General features: G+C 38.4%; 1 protein-coding gene across 4 annotated transcripts in view; it reads right to left on the bottom strand.

Annotated features, from left to right (window-relative positions):
* The window catches only part of TTC27 (tetratricopeptide repeat domain 27), a 291,976-nt gene that overhangs the window by 143,896 nt on the left and 127,815 nt on the right, over positions 1–20,265 (bottom strand). For all 4 annotated transcript variants that reach the window (XM_049870400.1, XM_049870399.1, XM_049870397.1 and 1 more), the window contains one exon: positions 13,624–13,737. In XM_049870400.1, coding sequence (XP_049726357.1) covers positions 13,624–13,737 — 114 coding nt within the window. The remainder of the gene's footprint in view (positions 1–13,623; positions 13,738–20,265) is intronic.

Raw genomic sequence — 20,265 nt, forward strand, 5'->3', positions numbered from 1 at the left:
ACCATACTGAAGAGAAGAAGAAAAAGATAGTATCTTGTGATAGAGATGATGCTGATTACCTGGCTTTGAATCATAGGGGGAAGATAAACGATAACAGAGAATACAACTGCTTTATATTCCACTGGCATAAATGAAAACCAAAGGATATAATCTCATTTTAATTCACGCTGCCTCTGAATCACAATCATTAAAATAGAGTGTTCCTACAAACATTATTTTCTTGATCATCACCACCATCATCACAGTTGTAAACATACAACAATTACTTAGCCTGGAATCATTTTCATGAGATAGGGAGTTTTTAATAGTTTGTCCCCAACTTGGGGTTCCTTCCTCCTCTGTGGATCCTATAAAAAAAAAAAAAAAAAAACGAAAACCCAAAACCATTTCCATCGAATCGATTCTGACACAGAGTGAACCTTTAGGACAGAGCAGAACTTCCTCACAGGGTTTCTAAGGAGCAGCTGGTAGATTCAAACTATGGACCTTTTGGTTAGCAGCTGTAGCTCTTAACCACTGAGCCGCCAGGGGTCCATGGAGCCAATAACCTTGGATTCTTTCCCCTTAGGTGTGCCACTTTTTTTTTTTTTTTAAACTCTGGCATGTCTCACTTAGAAATCCCTTCCAAATCTGCCATTCTCTAGGACCTTGCCATTGAAAGCCTTCAATGTAACTGTGTTAAGTTATAGTCCAGACTCTGACATTAACTAGACAGGCAAATTGTGTCAAGGCACCTGACCTCACCACACATGTATTTCTTCAGCAGTAATAGATAAGATTAAGCTTTTCCCTAAGAGCTCCTTCCAGCTTTATTTTCTTTCTTCTAGCTTTAATAGTTAATCATTTTATCACTTTAAAAAGCCATGGAAGGGAAGAGATTTTCACAGAAACTGCCAGCAATTAAAAAAACCCAAAAACATAATTTTATATAGCAATATGAAACCCAAGTGGTACAACGGTTAAGAGCTAAGCTGCTAACCAAAAGGTTGGCAGTTCGAATTCACTGGATGCTCCTTCGAAACTTTACAGCGCAATTGCACTCTGTCCTATAGAGTCACTACGAATCGGAATTGATTAGACAGCAACAGGATGGTTTTATACATATATATATAACTTCAAATTATTTTCCTCTTATTCTTCAGAGATCCAGTAACTTCAGCAAACACCAATAATATCAAACCCTGAATCTCTGAATCAAAGGAATTGGCAAAAGTTCAGATTATGAGCTAAACTGCTCAACAGTGACAGAAAATCAGGCAAATTTTCTATTCATCCTATAACATGATCTGGATAACTTCCAAAATTTCTGGGAGGGGGGAGTAAAGAGGTTTTCTCTGAGGTTGACCCTTTAGAAGCAAAAATAACAACTTGCTAATTATGTTGCTACAGGTAGAGAGGGATATAACTCTCTTCCTAATGCAGCAACTAGATGGCAAGACGAAGAGACTTCACATACATTAAGGCCAAGGCAATGGCAAAATGCCAAACCATAGTGATTTAACTTTTCTTTTACATCAATTTTCAGAATGGCTTGGTTTGAGTTCATTTTCCCTTCTATAAGCATATTCTTTCTATATAGTATCTATAAATATAATCTTCACAATTCAGAGACTGATGTAGGCTTCAAATTGAAAAGATACATTACACACTTATAAACACATTTACATCTATACTTTTTAATTTAATTTTACTGCTTCAAAAAAATTGAGTGATGACTTAATTATTTTATGTACTAAAGCTAATGGAAGAGGTGAATATAAAGGAAATCATATCTAGGTCAATATGCCCTTCATTAATTAATAAGGAACTGAATTCAAGTACTGCTTGTATTAAGGACAAAACTCTGACAAAAAAAAGACACTTACACTTTTTTCTGTAATGCAAAAGTATATATTACATGCAAGCAACTTGCACAAAAAATGATGTACTTATTTTAATAAAATATGCATGTTTGATCATTTTAACACTTTACAGTTTACTGCAAAATGGATTTTTTAATAAATGAAATTTAAAATAAGGGAAGTAATACATCATGAATAACTTAAGATGCTGATCGTAAAACTATATCTTTGCTTTGCTTCTATGCTTTATATTGAGTCTAGCTTTGGGAAGCAGGGTTAGCACATTGCCTCTGGTTGTCGGCACCTTCAAAGTATGCTGCAGTTAATAAAGTGGGCACCTCACCGGAGCTCATGCCCCGTCACAAGGCACCCTGCATCCGGTGAGGGAAACAAGGTAACTCATCTCTTAAATCTGTCTTTCCTGGAGGCGGGGCCAAGATGGAGGAATAGCCATACGCTTCCTTAGATCCCTCTTACAATAAAGACCCCCCCCCCGGAAAAAAAGTGAACCGATTATATTTGTGACTAGCTATTTTTTTATAAGCCCTCAACATCAAAGGCAAAGTTAGAAAACAGATGAGTGGCATGGGGAGGGAGAGATAGTTCAGATGCGGAGAGGAGCTACCGGATCTGAATGTCTGGAATCCCTCAGGCACCATTCCCAGAAGTGGCTGCGGTGGGCTGATGGTAGTGTTCGGCTGCAGTTTCCTCAGGGAGAAGCAGCCAGCTGCACAGCCTACTCACACCTCCAGAATCAGACAAGAATGGCACTCTCAACAAAAGCTAAGTACTTGCATGTATTTTACCACGCCCCTATCTCACAAGTCAGCTTCAGTGGCTGTTGATTTCCCTGGGCCTGAGATAGGCCATGTTCAGTGCTCAGAGCCACCCTCCCAGTCTTGGAGTAGGAATAAATTCACAACAGGGGGAAAAGAAAATCTGCCAGCTCCACTAACCAGGGCAGCTCAGGACAGAAGCAGCTCCTGTCCACGGATAAATGGTCCATGGACTTTGAGTACCTTTCCCCCCTGCATGGACCTGTGTGGGCCTACTTCAGGAGAATAGGCCTTTGTTGGCAGACTGCAACTGTTTCATCTGTGCAGTAAAGGGGTGGGTGTTTGACATCTGACACCACTTTGCCTGTTAAATAGGATCCTCACCTACCCACACCAGGGAGATAAGGACTGGTGGCTCCACTCAAGTCACCCAGCCACCCATGACAGAGATCCAAGGATAACTGGTACCTCCCAGTCCTAACACACAAAAGGAATGGTACCCATGGTGTGTTTGCAGAACCCACCCACCTCTACGCTCTACTGAACAGGGACATGCTTTACTCACATTCAGAGGACTGTTCTCAGCCCCCTGCCTTGTTCAGAGCGTGATCCCCAGCAGCAACCAGATACAGGTACCTACACCAATCAGCCCCGCCCCCTAAGACTGTACGACAGAGCCTGTACCACACACTTGATGGTCGGCTACCTGGAAACCTGAGCTGAATTCATACAAGAGAAGTGAATGGACTCCTAGACTGATATACATGATAACAGCTCTAGCCATCAGGTGACAGGACGTCAGAGATTCAAAGGTGAAAATAATCAAGCTGGCTCACAGAAGCAACCCATTTGGGCATAGCAAAACAAAATAAAGAAGCTAGGATATAGCAAGCAAAAATAAAATAAACTAATACAATAAACTTACAGATGGCTCGGAGACAACACTTAATATCAAGTCACATAAAGAAACAGACCATAATTGCCTCAACAAGCTCTCAAAACAAAGAATCAATGTATCTTCTGGATGAAGGGGACTTTCTGTAATTACCAGATGCAGAATGCAAAAGATTAATATAGAGAACAATTCAAAACATCAGGAACAAAATTAAGGAGATCAGGCAACATGTGCAACAAGCCAAGAGACACACAGATAAAGCAGTTGAAGATATTAAAAAGGTTATCCAAGAACATAATGAAAAATTTAATAAGCTGCAAGAATTCATACAGACAGCAATCAGAAACTCAGAAGATTAACAATAAAATTTCAGAATTAGACAACTCAAAAGAAAGTCAGAGGAGCAGAATTCAGGAAGTGGGAGGCAGAATTAGTGAGACTGAAGATAAAACACTTGGAACTGATATATTTGAGGAAAAATCACATAAAAGAATACAAAATAAATAAATAAACCTTAAGAATCCTGTGGGACCCGAGCAAGAGAAATAACCTACAACTGATTGGAATACCAGAACAGGGACAGACAACAGAAAATACAGAGAGAATTGCTGAAAATTTGTTGGCAGAAAACTTCCCTGATATTCTCAAAGATAACAAGGTAGCTATCCAAGATGTTCATCAAATTCAACATAAGGTAGATTCTAAAAGAAAGTCACCAAGGCATATTATAATCAAACATGCCTAAACCAAAGATAAAGACAGAATTTGAAGAGCAGCTAGGAGTAAACGAAAAGTCACCAACAAAGGAAAGTCAGTAAGAATAACCTCGGACTACTTGGCAGAAGCCTTGCACGCAAGAATGCAATGGGATGACTCATATAAAGCACTGAAAGGAAAAAACTGCCAGCCAAGGATCATATATACAGCAAAACTGTCTCTCAAATATGAAAGTGAAATTAGGTCATTTCCAGATAAATAGAAGTTAAGAGAATTTGTAAAAACCAAACCAAAACTATGAGAAACACTAAAGGGACTTCTTTGCTTAGAAGATCAATAATATCAGATATCAACTCAAGACTAGAACACTGGACAGAGCAATCACATGACAACCCAGAGAAGGAAATCACGAAAAAAATCAAGATTAAAAAAATGTTCGAAAAAGGGAACACCGATGTTCTTATGTAAAACAAGACAACATTATAACAATAAAGAGGTACTAAGAAATGTAGTCATAGATCTTTCATATGGAGAGGAAGACAAGGAGATAAAAAGAAATAAAAGTTAGGTTTCAACACAGAAAAGCAGTGGTAAATATTAAGGTAACCACAAAGAAGGCTAACAATCCTACTCATCAAAATAAAATACAAGAAAAAAATAGAGACTCAGCAGAAACAAAATCAACAAAAATGAAGAGGAGGAAAAGACAACATATAAAGTACTCAGACAAAAAATTAAGTGGGAAAAAGAAGCTGTCAACAACACACAAAAAAAGACATCAAAATTATAGCACTAAATTCATACCTATACATAATTACGCTGAATGTAAATGCATTAAATGCACCAATAAAGAGACAGAGAGGGGCAGAATGGAGTAAAAAACATGATCGTCTACATGCTGCCTGCAAGAGACACACCTTAGACTTAGAGATACAAACAAATTAAAACTCAAAGGATGGAAAAAAATATATCAACTGAACAACAATCAAGAAAGAGCAGGAGTAGCAACACCAATTTCCAACAAAATAGACTTTAAAGTTAAATCCACCACAAAGGATAAGGAAGGACACTACATAATGATTAAAGGGACAATATACCAAGAAGATATAACCATATTAAATATTTACGCACCCAATGACAGGACTCCAAGATACATAAAACAAACTCTAACAGCACTGAAAACAGAGATAGACACCGCCACAATTATAGTAGGAGACTTGAACACACCACTTTCAGTGAAGGACAGAATATCTAGTGAGAAGCTCAATAAAGACATGGAAGATCTAATGCCACAATCAACCAAATTGACCTCACAGACATATACAGAACACTCCACCGAACAGCAACCAAATTCACTTTCTTTTCTAGTGCACATGGAACATTCTCTAGAATAGAACACATAAAGCAAGCATTAGCAGAATCCAAAACATCGAACTATTACAAAGCATCTTCTCTGACCATAAGGCCATAGAAGTAGAAATCAATAACAGAAAAGCAGGGAAAAGAAACCTAACACTTGGAAACTGAACAATACCCTGCTCAAAAACGACTGTGACAAAGAAGACATTAAGGATGGATTAAAGAAATTGATAGAATCCAAAGAGAATAAAAACACTTCCTGTCTGAACCTTTGGGACACAGCGAAAGCAGTGCTTAGAGGTCAATCGATATCAGTAAACACACACATACAAAAAGAAGAAAGGGCCAAAATCAAACAATTAACCCTCCAACTTGAACAAATAGAGAGACAGCAACAGAAGAAACCCTCAGGCACCAGAAGAAAGCAAATATTAAAAATTAGAGCAGAATTAAATGAAATAGAAAACAGAAAAACAACTGAAAGAGATAAGAAGACCAAAAGCTGGTTCTTTGAAAAAAATAACAAAATTGATAAACCACTGGCCAAAGTAACAAAAGAAAAACAGGAGAGGAAGCAAATAACTCAAAGAAGAAACTAGGTGGGCGATATTACAACAGACCCAACTGAAATTAAAAGAATCGTATCAGATTACTATGAAAAAATGTACTCTGAAAAATCAGAAAACCCATAAAAAATGGATGAATTTCTAGAAACATACTAGCTACCTAAATTAACACAAACAGAGGTAGACCAACTAAATAGACCGATAACAAAAGAAGAGATTGAAAAGGTAATGAAAAAACTCTCAACAAAAAAAAAATGTCCAGGCCAGGACTGCTTCACTGCAAAGTTCTACCAAACTTTCAGAGAAGAGTTAACACCACTAATGCTAAAGGTATTTCAGAGCACAGAAAAGGACGGAACACCCCCAAATTCATTCTATGAAGCCACCTTATCTCTGATACCGAAATCAGGTAAGGACTCCACAAAAAAAGAAAATTAGAGACCTATATCCCTCCGGAACTTAGACACAAAATACCTCAACAAAATTCTAGCCAATAGAATTCAACAACATATCAAAAAAATAATTCACCATGACCAAGTGGGATTCATACCAGGTACACAGGGATGGTTCAACATTAGAAAAACAATTAATGTAACCCATCATATAAATAAAACAAAAGACAAGAACCAAAGGATCTTATCAATTGATGCAGAAAAGGCAATTGACAAAGTTCAACACCCATTCATGATAAAAAAAAATCTCAGCAAAATAGGAATAGAGGGAAAATTCCTCAACATAATGAAGGGCATTTATACAAAGCCAGTAGCTAACATCAGCCTAAATGGAGAGAGTCTGAAAGCATTCCCCTTGAGATCAGAACCAGGCAAGGATGCCCTTTACCACCACTCTTATTCAACATTGTGCTGGAGAACCTAGCCAGAGCAATTAGGCTAGATAAAGAAGTCAAGGACACCCAGTTTTGTAAGGAAGAAGTAAAAGTATCTCTATTTCGAGATGACATGATCTTATGCACAGGAAACCCTACAGAATTCTCAAAAGAACTACTGAAACTAATAGAAGACTTCAGCAGAGTATCAGGATACAAGATAAACGTACAAAAACCAGTTGGATTCCTCTACACCAACAAAAAGAACACCAAAGAGGAAATCATCAAATCAATACGATTTACAGTAGCCCCCAAGAAGACAAAATACTTAGGAGAAAATCTTACCAGAGATGTAAAAGACTTATACAAAGAAAACTACAAGGCACTACTGCAAGAAACCAAAACAGACCTACGTAAGTGGAAAAAACATACCTTCCTCATGGATATAAAAACTTAACATTGTAAAAAAGTCTATTCTACCATAAGCGATCTATAGATACAATGCAGTTCCGATCCAAATTCCAATGACATTTTTAATGAGATGGAAAAACAAATCACCAACTTCATATGGAAGGGAAAGAGGCCCAGATAAGTAAAGCATTACAGAAAAAGAAGAACAAAGTGGAATGCCTCACTCTACCTGATTTTAGTACCTATTATACCGCCACAATAGTCAAAACAGCCTGGTACTGGTACAACAGATATATAAACCAATGGAACAGAATTGAGATCCCAGACATATATCCATCCACATATGAGCAGCTGATATTTGACAAGGGCCCAAAGTCAGTTAAATGGGGAAAAGACAGTCTCTTTAACAAATGGTGCTGGCATAACTGGATATCCATCTGCAAAAAAAATGTAACAGGACCCATATCTCACACCATGCGCAAAAACTAACTCAAAATGGATCAAAGACCTAAATATAAAATAATAAAAATCATGGATGAAAAAATAAGGACAACGCTAGAAGCCCTACACATGGCATAAACAGTATACAAAACATTACTGACGATGCAGAAGAGAAACTAGATAACTGGGAGCTCTTAAAAATCAAACACCCATGCCCATCCAAAGATTCACCAAAAGACTGCCTACAGACTGGGAAAAAGTTTTGAGCTATAACATTTCCAATCAGCAACTGATCACTAAAATCTACATGATACTGCAAAAACTCAACAACATAAAGACAAACAACCCAATTAATAAATGGGCGAGGGATATGAACAGACACTTGACTAAAGAAGACATTCGCGTAGTTAACAGATACATGAGGAAATGCTCACGATCATCAGCCATTAGAGAAATGCAAATCAAAACTACAATGAGATTCCATCTCACTCCAATGAGGCTGGCATTAATCCAAAAAACACAAAATAACAAATGTTGGAGAAGTTGTGGAGAGACTGGAACACTTATACAATGATGGTGGGAACGTAAAATGGTAAACCACTTTGGAGATCGATTTGGTGCTTCCTTAAAAAGCTAGAAATAGAATTACCATATGATCCAGCAATCCCACTTGGAATATATCCTAGAGAATTAAGAGCCTTTACGTGAACAGATATATGCACACCTGTGTTCACTGCAGCACTGTTTACAGTAGCAAAAAAATAGAAGCAATCGAGGTGCCCATCAACATATGAATGGATAAATGAATTATGCTATATTCACACAATGGAATACTATACATGGATAAAGAACAATGATGAATCTGTTAAACATTTCATAACATGGAGAAATCTTGAAGGCATTATGCTGAGTGAAATTAGTCAGTTGTAAAAGGAAAAATATTGTATAAGATCACTAGTATAATAACTGGAGAAATACTTTAAACAGAGAAGAAAATATTCCTTGATGGTTATGATAGGAGGAAGGGAGGGAGAGGGGTTTTAGATAGTAAATAAGAATTGTTTCAAGTGAAGCAAAAAACACAATACAGGCAAGGTCAACACAACTGGATGAAACTAAAAGCAAAGAAGTTTCCTGAATAAACTGAATGCTTCGAAGGCCAGCGTAGCAGGCGCGTAGGTTTGGGGACCATGGTTTCAGGAGACACCTAAGCCAACTGGCATAATAAAATCTATTAGGAAAACATTCTGCATCCCACTTTGGAGCATGGTTTCTTAAATGCTAGCAAGCAGCCATCTAAGATGCATCATTGGGTCTCAACCCACCTGGAGCAAAGGAGTGTGAAGACCACCAAAGACACAAGGTAATTACATGTCCAAGAGACAGAAAGGGCCACGTAAACCAGAGACTACATCAGCCTGGGACCAGAAGAACTAGATGGTGCCTGGCCACAGCTGATGACTGCCTTGACAGGGAACACAACAGAGAACCCCTGAGGGAGCAGGAGAGCAGTGGGATGCAAACCCCAAATTCTCGTAACGAGACCGGACTTAATGGTCTGAGACTAGAAGGACCCTGGAGGTCATGGTCCCCAGACCTTCTGTTAGCCCAAGACAGGAACCATTCCCAAAGCCAGCTCCTCAGACAGGGACTGGACTGGGCTATGGGATAGAAAATGATACTGGTGAAGAGTGGGCTTCTTAGATCAAGTAGACACACGAGACTATGTTGGTTCCCCCTGTCTAGAGGGGTGATGAGAAGGCAGAGGGGGTCAGAAGCTGGCTGAATGGACACGAAAACAGAGAGTGGAGGGAAGGAGTGTGCTGTCTCATTAGGAGGAGAGCAATTAAGAGTATATAGCAAGGTGCATATAAATTTTTATATAAGAGACTGACTCGATTTGTAAACTTTCACTTAAAGCACAATTAAAAAAAATTTGTCTTTCCTTTCTATCCACAGTACAGCTATTAAAGTAGCCTCCTAATTGAGCTCTGTGCATCAATTGTCACCAATATGTCATTCTTCACCGTGCTGCAAAACTATCTTCAAAATTATGACTTTTAATGTTACCCACAGTTTGTTTTACTGAGAAGAGAAAATTCAAACTTTTTAACTCTGTATAAAAGTCAACCCTGGAAATGGAAGAACCTGCCTTTACAACATTATAGTACACTGTCCCCTAGCAATGAACCAGACAAATGTGAAGTACTCTTTTTTCCAGATACATATCAAATGTACTTCCCCTCTCTAAGTCAACTCTTCTTCTTCCTATCAACTGACATTTTAAACTGTACCATATTATGCTTAAAATGATTATTTCAAAAACCTGTAAATAGTTCACTCACTATTATTTTACGTAACATTTATTTCTGGTGTCCTAAAATCTAACTCAACACTCCTTGGAATAAGAAACATCTGGACTTAGGGGATGGATTGAACCCTCCCTTTATCACAGAGATGCTATGCAGGAGCAGCTATAAAACTAGAGACCAAACAAAAACCAGCACCGATTGGGTACTTTCAGGAGTACATATTCTTAAACAAACTCTTCTCTCTAACTAGGGTACCTTAGTTTGCTTTAAAAAAAAAAAAAACAAGTTTTACTTACGAATAATTTGATTTATGTAGATTTGAAATTTTTCCAAAATAAAAATAAACTTTAAAACATATCACTTCCTTTGACTTCATGAAATCCTACATTTTTTAAGAGGTTTTTCTTGTTAATCAATTTGTATCATGGTCAATGTATCAGACACTCTATGAGAGAGACTAAACGATAGAGACTCACCGGACAGGAATAAACTTAATATGAAACTGAGAATGATGCAGACTGATTTTACATGTGATCAGTTTATTGGTGAATATTTTTATGTTGGGATGAATTTTATTTCTTTATACAACTTGTACGGAGCCCTGGTGGCGCAGTGATTAAGAGCTACAGCTGCTAATCAAAGGTCTGCAGTTCAAATTCACCAGGTGCTCCTTGGAAACCCTATGGGACAGTTCTACTCTGTTCTGTAGGGAAATTATGAGTCAGAATCGACTCAAGGGTAACAGGTAAAGAACTTGTACCTGTGGAATTGCTTATTATTTTAATTAATTCTTCTACTGTCCATTTTAATGTTCACAATAAGCCTATAAGTAGTAGTATCATTAGCCTCATTTACAGATGAGGAAAGGGAAGATTAGAGAGGTTAAAAGAGGCATACCTCATTCTGTTGTGTTTTGTTTTATTGCACTTTGTAGAGATTGCATTTTTTATAGATGGAAGGATTGTGGCAACCCTGCGTCGAGCAAGTCTATCAGTGCCGTTCTTCCAACAACACGTGCTCACTTTGTGTCTCTGTGTCACAATTTGGTAATTTTCACATTACTTGAAAATTTTTCATTATTATTATATCTGTTATGGTGACCTGTGATCAGTGATTGTTGATATTACTATTGTAATCATTTTGGGGTGCCACAAACCACGCCCATATAAGACAGAGAACTCAATTCATAAATGTGTATGTTCTGAGTGCTCCACTGACTGGCTGTATTCTTATCTCTCTCCCTTCCTCAGGCCTCCCTATTCCCTAAGACATGACAATATTGAAATCAGGCCAATTAATAACCCTACAATGGCATCTAAGTGTTCAGCAAGAAGAATCGAACATCTTTCATTTCAAATCAAAAGCTCAATATAATTAAAGTTAGTGAGGAAGGCATGTCGAAAGCCAAGACAGGCTGAAAGCTAGGCCTCCGGCACCAGTTGGCCAAGCTGTGAAGGCAAAGGAAAGGTTCTAAACTTCCATGAACACGTGAATGATAAGAAAGTGAAACAGCCTCATTGCTGACATGGAGAAAGTTTTAGTGGTCTGGAGAGAAGACCAAACCAGCCACAACATTCCCTTAACCAAAGTTTAATCCAGAGCAAGGCCCTAACTCTCTTCAATTCTGTGAAGGCTGAGAGAGGTGAGGAAGCTGCAGGAGAAAAGTCTGAAGCTAGCAAAGGTTGGCTCATAAGCTTTAAGGAAAGAAACCATCTTCATAACAAAAAGGTACAAGGTGAAGCAGCAAGTGCTAATGTAGAAGATGCAACAAGTTCATCCAGAAGAGCTAGCTAACTGCTGAAGGTGGTCACACAAAACAACAGACTGTCAGCGCAGATGAGACAGCCTTATGCTGGAAGACGGTGCCATGCGGGGCTTTCACAGCTGGAGAGGAGAGGTCAATGCCGGCTTCAAAGCTTCAGAGGACAGGCTGGCTCTCTTGTTAGAGGCTAATACAGCTGGTAACTTTAAGCTGAAGCCAGTGTTCATTTACCATTCCAAAAATCCTAGGGTCCTTAAGAATTATGCTAAATCTATTCTGCCTGTGCTCTATAAATGGAACAACAAAGCCTAAATGGCAGCACATCTGTTTACGACATGATTTACCAAATATTTTAAGCCCACTGTTGATACTTACTGCTCAGAAAAAAAGATTCCTTTCAAAATATTACTTACTGCTCATTGACAATGCACACAGGGTCACCCAAGAGCTCTGATAGGGATGTACAAGGAGATTAATGTTGTTTTCATGCCTGCTAACACAACATAGATTCTGCAACCCATGGATCAAGGAATAATTTCAAATTTAAAGTCTTATTATTTAAGAAATGCATTTCGTAAGGTTACAGCTTACATAGATAGTGATTTCTCTGACAGATCTTGGCAAAGTAAATTGAAAACCTTCTGGAATCATTCCAGATACTAGTAAGAACATTTGTGATTCACGGGAGGAGGTCAAAATATCAACATCAACAGGAGTTCAGCAGGAATCGATTCCAAATCTCATGGACATCTTTGAGGGGTTCAAGACTTCAGTGGAGGAAGTAACTGCAGATGTGGTAGAAATAGCAAGAGTACTAGAATTAGAAACAGAGCCTGAAGATATGACTAAATTGCTGCAATTTCGTGATAAAACTTTAACAGATGAGGAGTTGCTTCTTATGGATAAGCAAAGAAAGTGGTTTTTTGAGATGGAATCTACTGGTGAAAGTGCTGTAAACATTGCTGAATAGGCAAGAAAGGATTTAGAATATTACATAAACTTAGTTGATAAAGCAGTAGCAAGGTTTGAAAAGATTAACTCCAGTTTTGAAAGAAGCTCTTTTGTGGATAAAATGCTATCAAATAGCATTGCATGCTACAGAAAAATCTTTTGGCATGAAATGAAGAGTCAGTCGATGCAGCAAACTTCATTGTTGTGTTATTTTAAGAAATTGCCACAGCCACCCCAACCTTCAGCAATCACCACCTTGATCAGTCAGCAGCCATTGACATCAAGGTGAGACCATCCATCAGCAAAAAGATTACTACTCACTGAAGGCTCAGATGATAGTCAACATTTTTGAGAAATATGATATCTTTCATTCAGGTATGTACATAGTTTTTTAGACATAATGCTATTGCACACTTAACAGACAACAGAATAGTGTAAACAAATTTTATATGTACTTGGAAACCAAAAAATTTGTGTGACTCACTTTATTGTGGTACTCGTATTATCGCAGTGGTCTGGAATCGAACCTGTAGTATCTCCAATGTATGCCTATGCTTTTGTCACGAAGATACTACGAGACAAAACTAGGCTTTGAAGCCAACCAGTCAAATTCTGGAATCTACACTCTAAACAATAACAAAGTGTTTGAGTAAAACAAAAACCATCTCATGCTTTCATGCTTTTATATTCACAATACATATGTATGCTTACTCATAGCAATGAAGAATTGGTGGAAGAAAACTAAAATTGCCACATTAATTCTTACCTGTGTCTGTCTCATTGCCCGTTCCACTCGGCGTGTGCTTCCTCTCTCAAGTTTTGTCCGGAGGGTCAAGGCTGATGTCTGAATGGCCCAGAATTTTGGTTGTGAAAGCAAACACTAACAGAAGAGGAGAAAAAAGATCACGTAAAGAAGGGATGAGTGAGGTGATCCCACTCAGAATAAAAAAAAAAATAGGACAAGATTAATTCTTCCAAAAATATCTGAACACATCTAAATACACATTTGAAATCTTCTCAATGAAAATAATAAAACATGTGCTTTCATATATTTTTCTGAAAAATGTTTTAAGTAGAGTCATTATTTAGGTGATCCAATTCTATTGAATAAATCAGTTAAAGAAAAATAAATCGGGATCTCTCCAGATAACCAAAGTGCTAAACAGTGCTTATCATATGTAAGCTAATAAATCTCTTTATCTCATGGGTTACAAAATTTTGAGAAAATAAACTTCATAAAAGTAAATACTGTCTTTCTAAAATTTGAAATAAATTTTAAAAATCACCCAAACTCAGAAAGGAAAACAAATTATTAGTAATTTGATATCTTTTAACTTTAAAAACATTCTAATTCATAGATACAAATGCAAATCAAACCTCAGTACACAGAATGCCCAAGAAATGAAGTTTTTCTTCATTTACAGGCAAAAGAACTTCTTTTTCAATTTGTATTGTAGAAAACCATTTTAAAATGCATGCAAATGCATTATGACCTTCATAAGGAAGGGAAGGGAGTCTCCTATTTTAGTTAAAATGATTTCCTATAGGTAGTACCTTAAGGAAGTCTAGCCTCAAACAAAATCTCAAGTCTGTGATGCAGATAGGGTTAACTGTTCTGGCAGAACAAAAGAGCTGTTAAAAGATTACCATCTAGAAGTTGGGTAAACAGAACCACACCCTGTCAACATGAGATAAGCCTGAAACAACCCAATAATTACTATCTCCTTCTTAGTGTTTTTCTAGTCCCTTTCCCCTTTACAGGCTTCTGGAGGCTCAGAACAAAGTGTGACTGGTGTTTAACCTTCCTTAGCCCTCTGAAGATGGTGATGTAGTGCCAAATATCAGTGCGCTTGCACTATATCCCATAATAAGTAATGCCAAGGGCTGCCGAGAGGACTCCATCTTGAATATCAGGGGGTTCCATCTTGGATTCCAGACGCACTCACAACCTAATTAACATGCACCACCATTCTGAGACCTGCCCCTTGAAAGAAGCCCACTAAATATTCATCACTCTATTGTCTCCACTGAACCCATATAAGCCCTAGCCTTGCTTGCTTCCCTTTTCGAGTCAGTCTTTTGGATAGGCTTATCCCCGCTAACTCTTTTGCTTGACTCAAGCAAAATAAAGCTTGCTAAAGATAGTTTGTCTTTTGCGTGTATTCTTACTCGGGAAAAGACAAGGATCCTGTGTGTCAGATTGGCAACAGGTAACATCTACAACTACTGAGACCTAATCCCAAAAAAAGCTGTGACTACCAGCAGTTGCTATTGTTAGGTGCCTTCAAGTCAATTTTTGACTCATCGCAATGCCATGTGCCATAGTAGAACTGCCCCACAGGGTTTTCTAAGCTGTAATCCTTATAGGACAAGATCACCAGGTCCTTCTCCTGCAGAGTCACTGAATGGGTTTGAACTACCAACCTTGCAGTTAGCAGCAGAGTGTTTAACCATTGTACCACCAGGACTCCTTAGAGATTATAGCAGAAACTACTAAATAAAAACACAAATGTAGTGGGAAATAAAGTACAAGTTTTGGGTGAGTGAAAACAGGGACAAAATGTATATTGATATAATAGTGATTACTTGGTAAAATGAACTCGATTTAAGATCTCTTTGATGATGACTTGGAATCCAATTCTGTATCTGGGTGATCATTCACAAAAATAACTTCAGTGAAGGTCAATGCAAAGAAAGGGGAAAGGTGACTACATCTTTGATAATAGTACGCTGCTTCATCATCTCCTTAATGTTTCTAAATGTCAGGTCTGGAAAACATCCTAGTTAATTGGAGTCCATTTAATCACTGGGAAAGCACCACTGAAGCTTTTAAATTACCAAGGCCTTGACTTTGCTTGAAACTATTAAAACAGATCTCTGAGACCAAGATCTGGGAAATCGGTTGTCTATCTTTCCTTCTTTCCTTCTCTTCCTTCCTTCCTCCCTCCCTCCCTCCCTCCCTTCCTTCCTTTATTATTATTTTTAATGCTCCCCAGGCAATTTTAAAGTGCAGCCAAGGTTAAGAACTACAAGATGATGCAAGTACTTGTCTTTAGTGAAATACATTTATAATTCAAAATTCTCATTAATGGTTAGCAAGAAGTCCTTCAGTGGAGCATAAACCATATCACACCCCAAACCATTCCTTGTACACACCCAACTCATGTCACTCATTTGTATTATCTGACTAGCTCCTACAATAAAGAGGAAAATGAACCACCAATGGGTGGAATGTCATGAATTGAATCATGTTCCCCAAAAACGTGTGTATCAACTTGGTTAGGCCATGATTCCCCATATTCTGTGGTTGGCCTCCATTCTATGATTGTAATTTTATGTTAAAGAGGATTAGGGTGGGACTGTAACACCCTTACCAGGTCACATCCCTGATACAATGTAAAGGAAGTTTCCCTGGGGTGTGGCCTGCACCACCTTACATTTCTCAAGAGATAAAGGGAAAGGGAAGCAAGCAGAGAGTTGGGGACCTCATACCACCAAGAGTGCAGCACCAAGAGCACGGTGCATTCTTTGGACCCCGGGTCCCTGCATCTGATAAGCTCCTTGACCATGGGAAGACTGAGAAAGACAAGGAACTTCCTCCAGAGCGGAGAGAAAGAGAAAGCCTTCCCTTGGAGCTGACAGCCTGAATTTGGACTTTTAGTCTACTTTACTGTGAGAAAATAGACTTCACTTTCTTAAAGCCACCCACTTGTGGTATTGAGACAGATAGGGTTAACTATGCTGGTGGCTGAACAAAAGAGCTTTTAAAAAGATTATCATCTAAAAGTTGGGTAAACAAGAACCACACCCTATCTAGAGACAGATAGGGTTAACGGTGCTGGTTGAACAAAACAGCTTTTAAAACGATTATAATCTAAAGGTTGGGTAAACAAGAACCCACCCTGTCAACATAAGATTAGGGCAGCCCAGGAATTACTCTCCTTCTTAGGGTCTTTCTAGTCCCCTCCTCCTTTACAGGCTCCATATGTGCAGAGGAACAGAGTGTGACTGCTGTTTGATCTCCCTTAGCCCTCTGAAGATGGCGATATAGTGCCAAAGATCAAGTGCGCTTGCACTATATCCCATAGTAAGTGATGCCAAGGGCTGCTGCAAAGACTCCATCTTGAATATCAGCGGGTTCCAGCTTAGATTCCAGGTGCATACACAATCTTATTAACATACACCACCATTCTAAAAAGTACCTGCCCCTTGAAAGAAGCCCACTAAATATTCATTACTCTATTTTCTCCACCGAATCCATATAACCCCTAGCCTTCCCTCCCTTTATGAGTCAGTCTTTTAGAGAGGCTTAGATCCCCCGACTCCTTTTGCTTGACTCAACCAAAATAAAACTTGCTGAAGATAAAGTTTCTCTTTCGCATATATTCTTACTTGAGAAAAGATAAAAGCCCTTTGTGTCAGATTGGCAATTGGTAACAATATTTGGCGATCCAGCCAGGAGACTAGGGGCTCAAAGTAGCCCCCACTTAGGGGACGCAGACTAGTGGGACTGAGCCTCTGGAACAGACCTCTACTCAGAGACAAGCGGCCGCCCTGACCTTTTTGTCTGGTGTCTCTTTGAAGCGGTAAGTTCGGGTGACTCTCCCCCTCAGTCGCCCTTCCCCCTTCAGCAACCTTTATTATCTTTTTTTCTCTCTCTCTGCATACCTTGTCTCCATTTCTTTTTTTTTCTCTCTCTTCTTCTTTTTTCCTCTTTCTACCAAGTGGGTCGCGAGCCCCAGTGAAGGGGGTTTCATGGAGAGCGTTCCGGTAGTTTGGCTTTTGTGAAAGAGTCTGCAGACAAGGAGTGATTCCTTGTCAGAGGCTGACAGAGCCGCAGAGAGAGCCCGCTGAGTGGGTGGCAAACCCCATCAGATGGTCGCGGAGAGCACTCGGTAAGTTGAGCAGGTCACAAGCCTCCAATAAGAAAAGGCTGCAGAGAGCACTCTGGAATGCGTCGCGTACTCCTAGTGAGAAGTTGCGGAGAGCTCTCCGAAAGTCTACTTCCTTGACTTTTTTTGTTTTCTTTCCTTTCATTTTGACTGCTCTCTCAGGAAGCCCTTCTATTGGTCTCTGGTACTACAATTTTTTCCTCTCTTTTTCTTTCCTCTTTTTACAGAATGGATCGTGAGCCCCAAAGAGGGGGGTTCACAGAGAGCGTTCCGGTCATTTGGCTTTCATGAAAGACAGTTCGGGGAGAAAGAGCGATTCCTTGTTAGGGGCTGATCAACCCATATCCCAAGGGCAGGTCGCGGACCTCGAACAGAGCCGCAGAGAGTGCCTGTCAAGTGGGTCGCAAATCTCATCAGAGGGTCACAGAGAACACTCAGTAAATTGAGGGGGTTGCAAGCCTCCGGCAGAAGACTGCAGAGAGCACTACAGAGCGGGTTGTGTACCCCCAGCAGAAGGTCGCGGGGAGCACTCCGATAATCTATTTCCTTGACCTTTTTTTTTTTCTTTCTTCTTACCTTTTGTTTTTAAACTATTCTTGGTCTTGATGGCTCTAGAGTTCTGGCAGGCATATGAGTGTGTGGCAGCCATTGTTTTTGTTTGTCTAGATGTTGTCTGTCTCTGGTTCGTACACCCTGCTTCTGGGGAATGGATGTAGAGGTCTCTGTTTAGATTGAGAGTTTGAAGCCCCTCCGTTTGGCATTAGAGATAAGAGGTATCTAGAAGATCGAAATAGAGATTCAGATATTCCTAGTAACGTGTTAGACCTCACTAAACCCTTCTGACTTGTCTGGTCCGAGCACGCTGTTTGTTTGTCTGATGTGTGACCAGGGCTGTCTGGGAAGGTTGAGAATATGAGATCATCTCAGTCGCCTCTGTCTGTGTCTTATGTGTAATGTGTGTGTTGCATAGAAACTAATTGGTGAAGAGAAAGTTCAGGTTGAATTAGAACATGCTTGTGGAGATTCTGAAAATTTATTGATTAGACTGTTTACTAAACAATTGGTCATCTTTTGCTCTAGATAGTTTAAAGGAAAAAGATAATTTTGTCTTAAAAGAAAAGTAACAGTTCCAGAACAGCAAAAGAGAAAGAAACTGTCATCTTTCGCCTTTCAAAATGTTTGGAATTGGGATGACTCCCTTCAGCCTCCAGTCTCCCTAGCTAAGAATTAGATTCATTTACAAAATTGCTGAAGGACTTTGGTATTTACTGGGTAGATAGCCTTTCAAAATGCCTCTGTATGTAAATGAATCAGAATGGGCTAATCTTGTCTCCTACCCTGAGTTAAAAGGTAGGTAGGGTGGGGCAAAATCAGGCCTCCTTAGCCCCCAGTCCTCAGCTGCCAAGGTCAAACAGAAATCAAAATAAAATGGCCTAGAGAAATGTTTAATTGGTCAGTTAAACAGAAACCTTGTAATTTCCAAAGCCAATTAGATTAGAAAAACATGAGAAATAATAAAAGTCAAATAAAAATTTATAATATTTAAAGAAACTTTATTTCAATTAGTTGTGTTTTATGGTATACAGGCTTAAAATAATTTCTAAGATCTTTTAGGTAACTTATTGATGTTAAATTGAATCTGCTTCAAAGACAAATGTTCAGTCTGTCATTAAAATAAGATTCCTGAGTTGGAAACAAAGCCACATGGCTTAAAAAAGAAAAAAGCTAAAGTTTTTATTTTAATATCTTTGAGTTACATAACTAAAGTATTGTTTCTTAGTAACTTATGATAAACTCCTGACAAGTTTGAAAGCTATGAAAATTTTTGTAAAGAAAAAGTGGTAAAAAGGTTTATTTAACATGTTACAAATTACATAAGATGTGTTGTTAAAATCATGAGAAGTGCCTGATTCTATTTGGGTTAAAATTTATATGTTAGTAATTCCTCTTGTGTTTTTGCCTAATATTAGACAAAAAATACATAATATTATATCACCTTAATTACTTGGTTACAAAGGTATTTTTTTTTAATCTAGTATTATTAAAGACAATAGTTTGATTAGAAAACTCACATCATTTACCTATAAAGTTATTTTTATAGCTGTTCAGGTATTTAGAGACTGGATAGTCTTGGTATATTCTTGATATATCCTGACAATATGGTATTATGTCTCAAGATTATTATGTGTTACATCTGAAATTCTTTAAAAATACGGTTCTAAAAACTTTTTTTTAGCTGGTTTTATTTGGCCTTTGCGTTGTGCTTGTAATTAATTTCTCTCAGGTGTCTCACCATTAAGAATTATGTTTATAAATTAACCATGACCATATTAAGTTTTATCATCCACACATAAGTTTTTACTTTCCAAAAACATTTAACCAGAAATCTCAACAACAACAAAAAAAGATAGACCATATTAGACTTATAAAAGAAACTATGACTAGGCTCAATCAGAATTTCTAAAATTCTTATGCAAATGCTGATGGGTTCACAGATTGCAGTTGATCCAGTATCA

The sequence above is a fragment of the Elephas maximus genome, chromosome 26 (assembly GCF_024166365.1).
Source record: "Elephas maximus indicus isolate mEleMax1 chromosome 26, mEleMax1 primary haplotype, whole genome shotgun sequence".
Lineage (NCBI taxonomy): Eukaryota > Metazoa > Chordata > Mammalia > Proboscidea > Elephantidae > Elephas > Elephas maximus.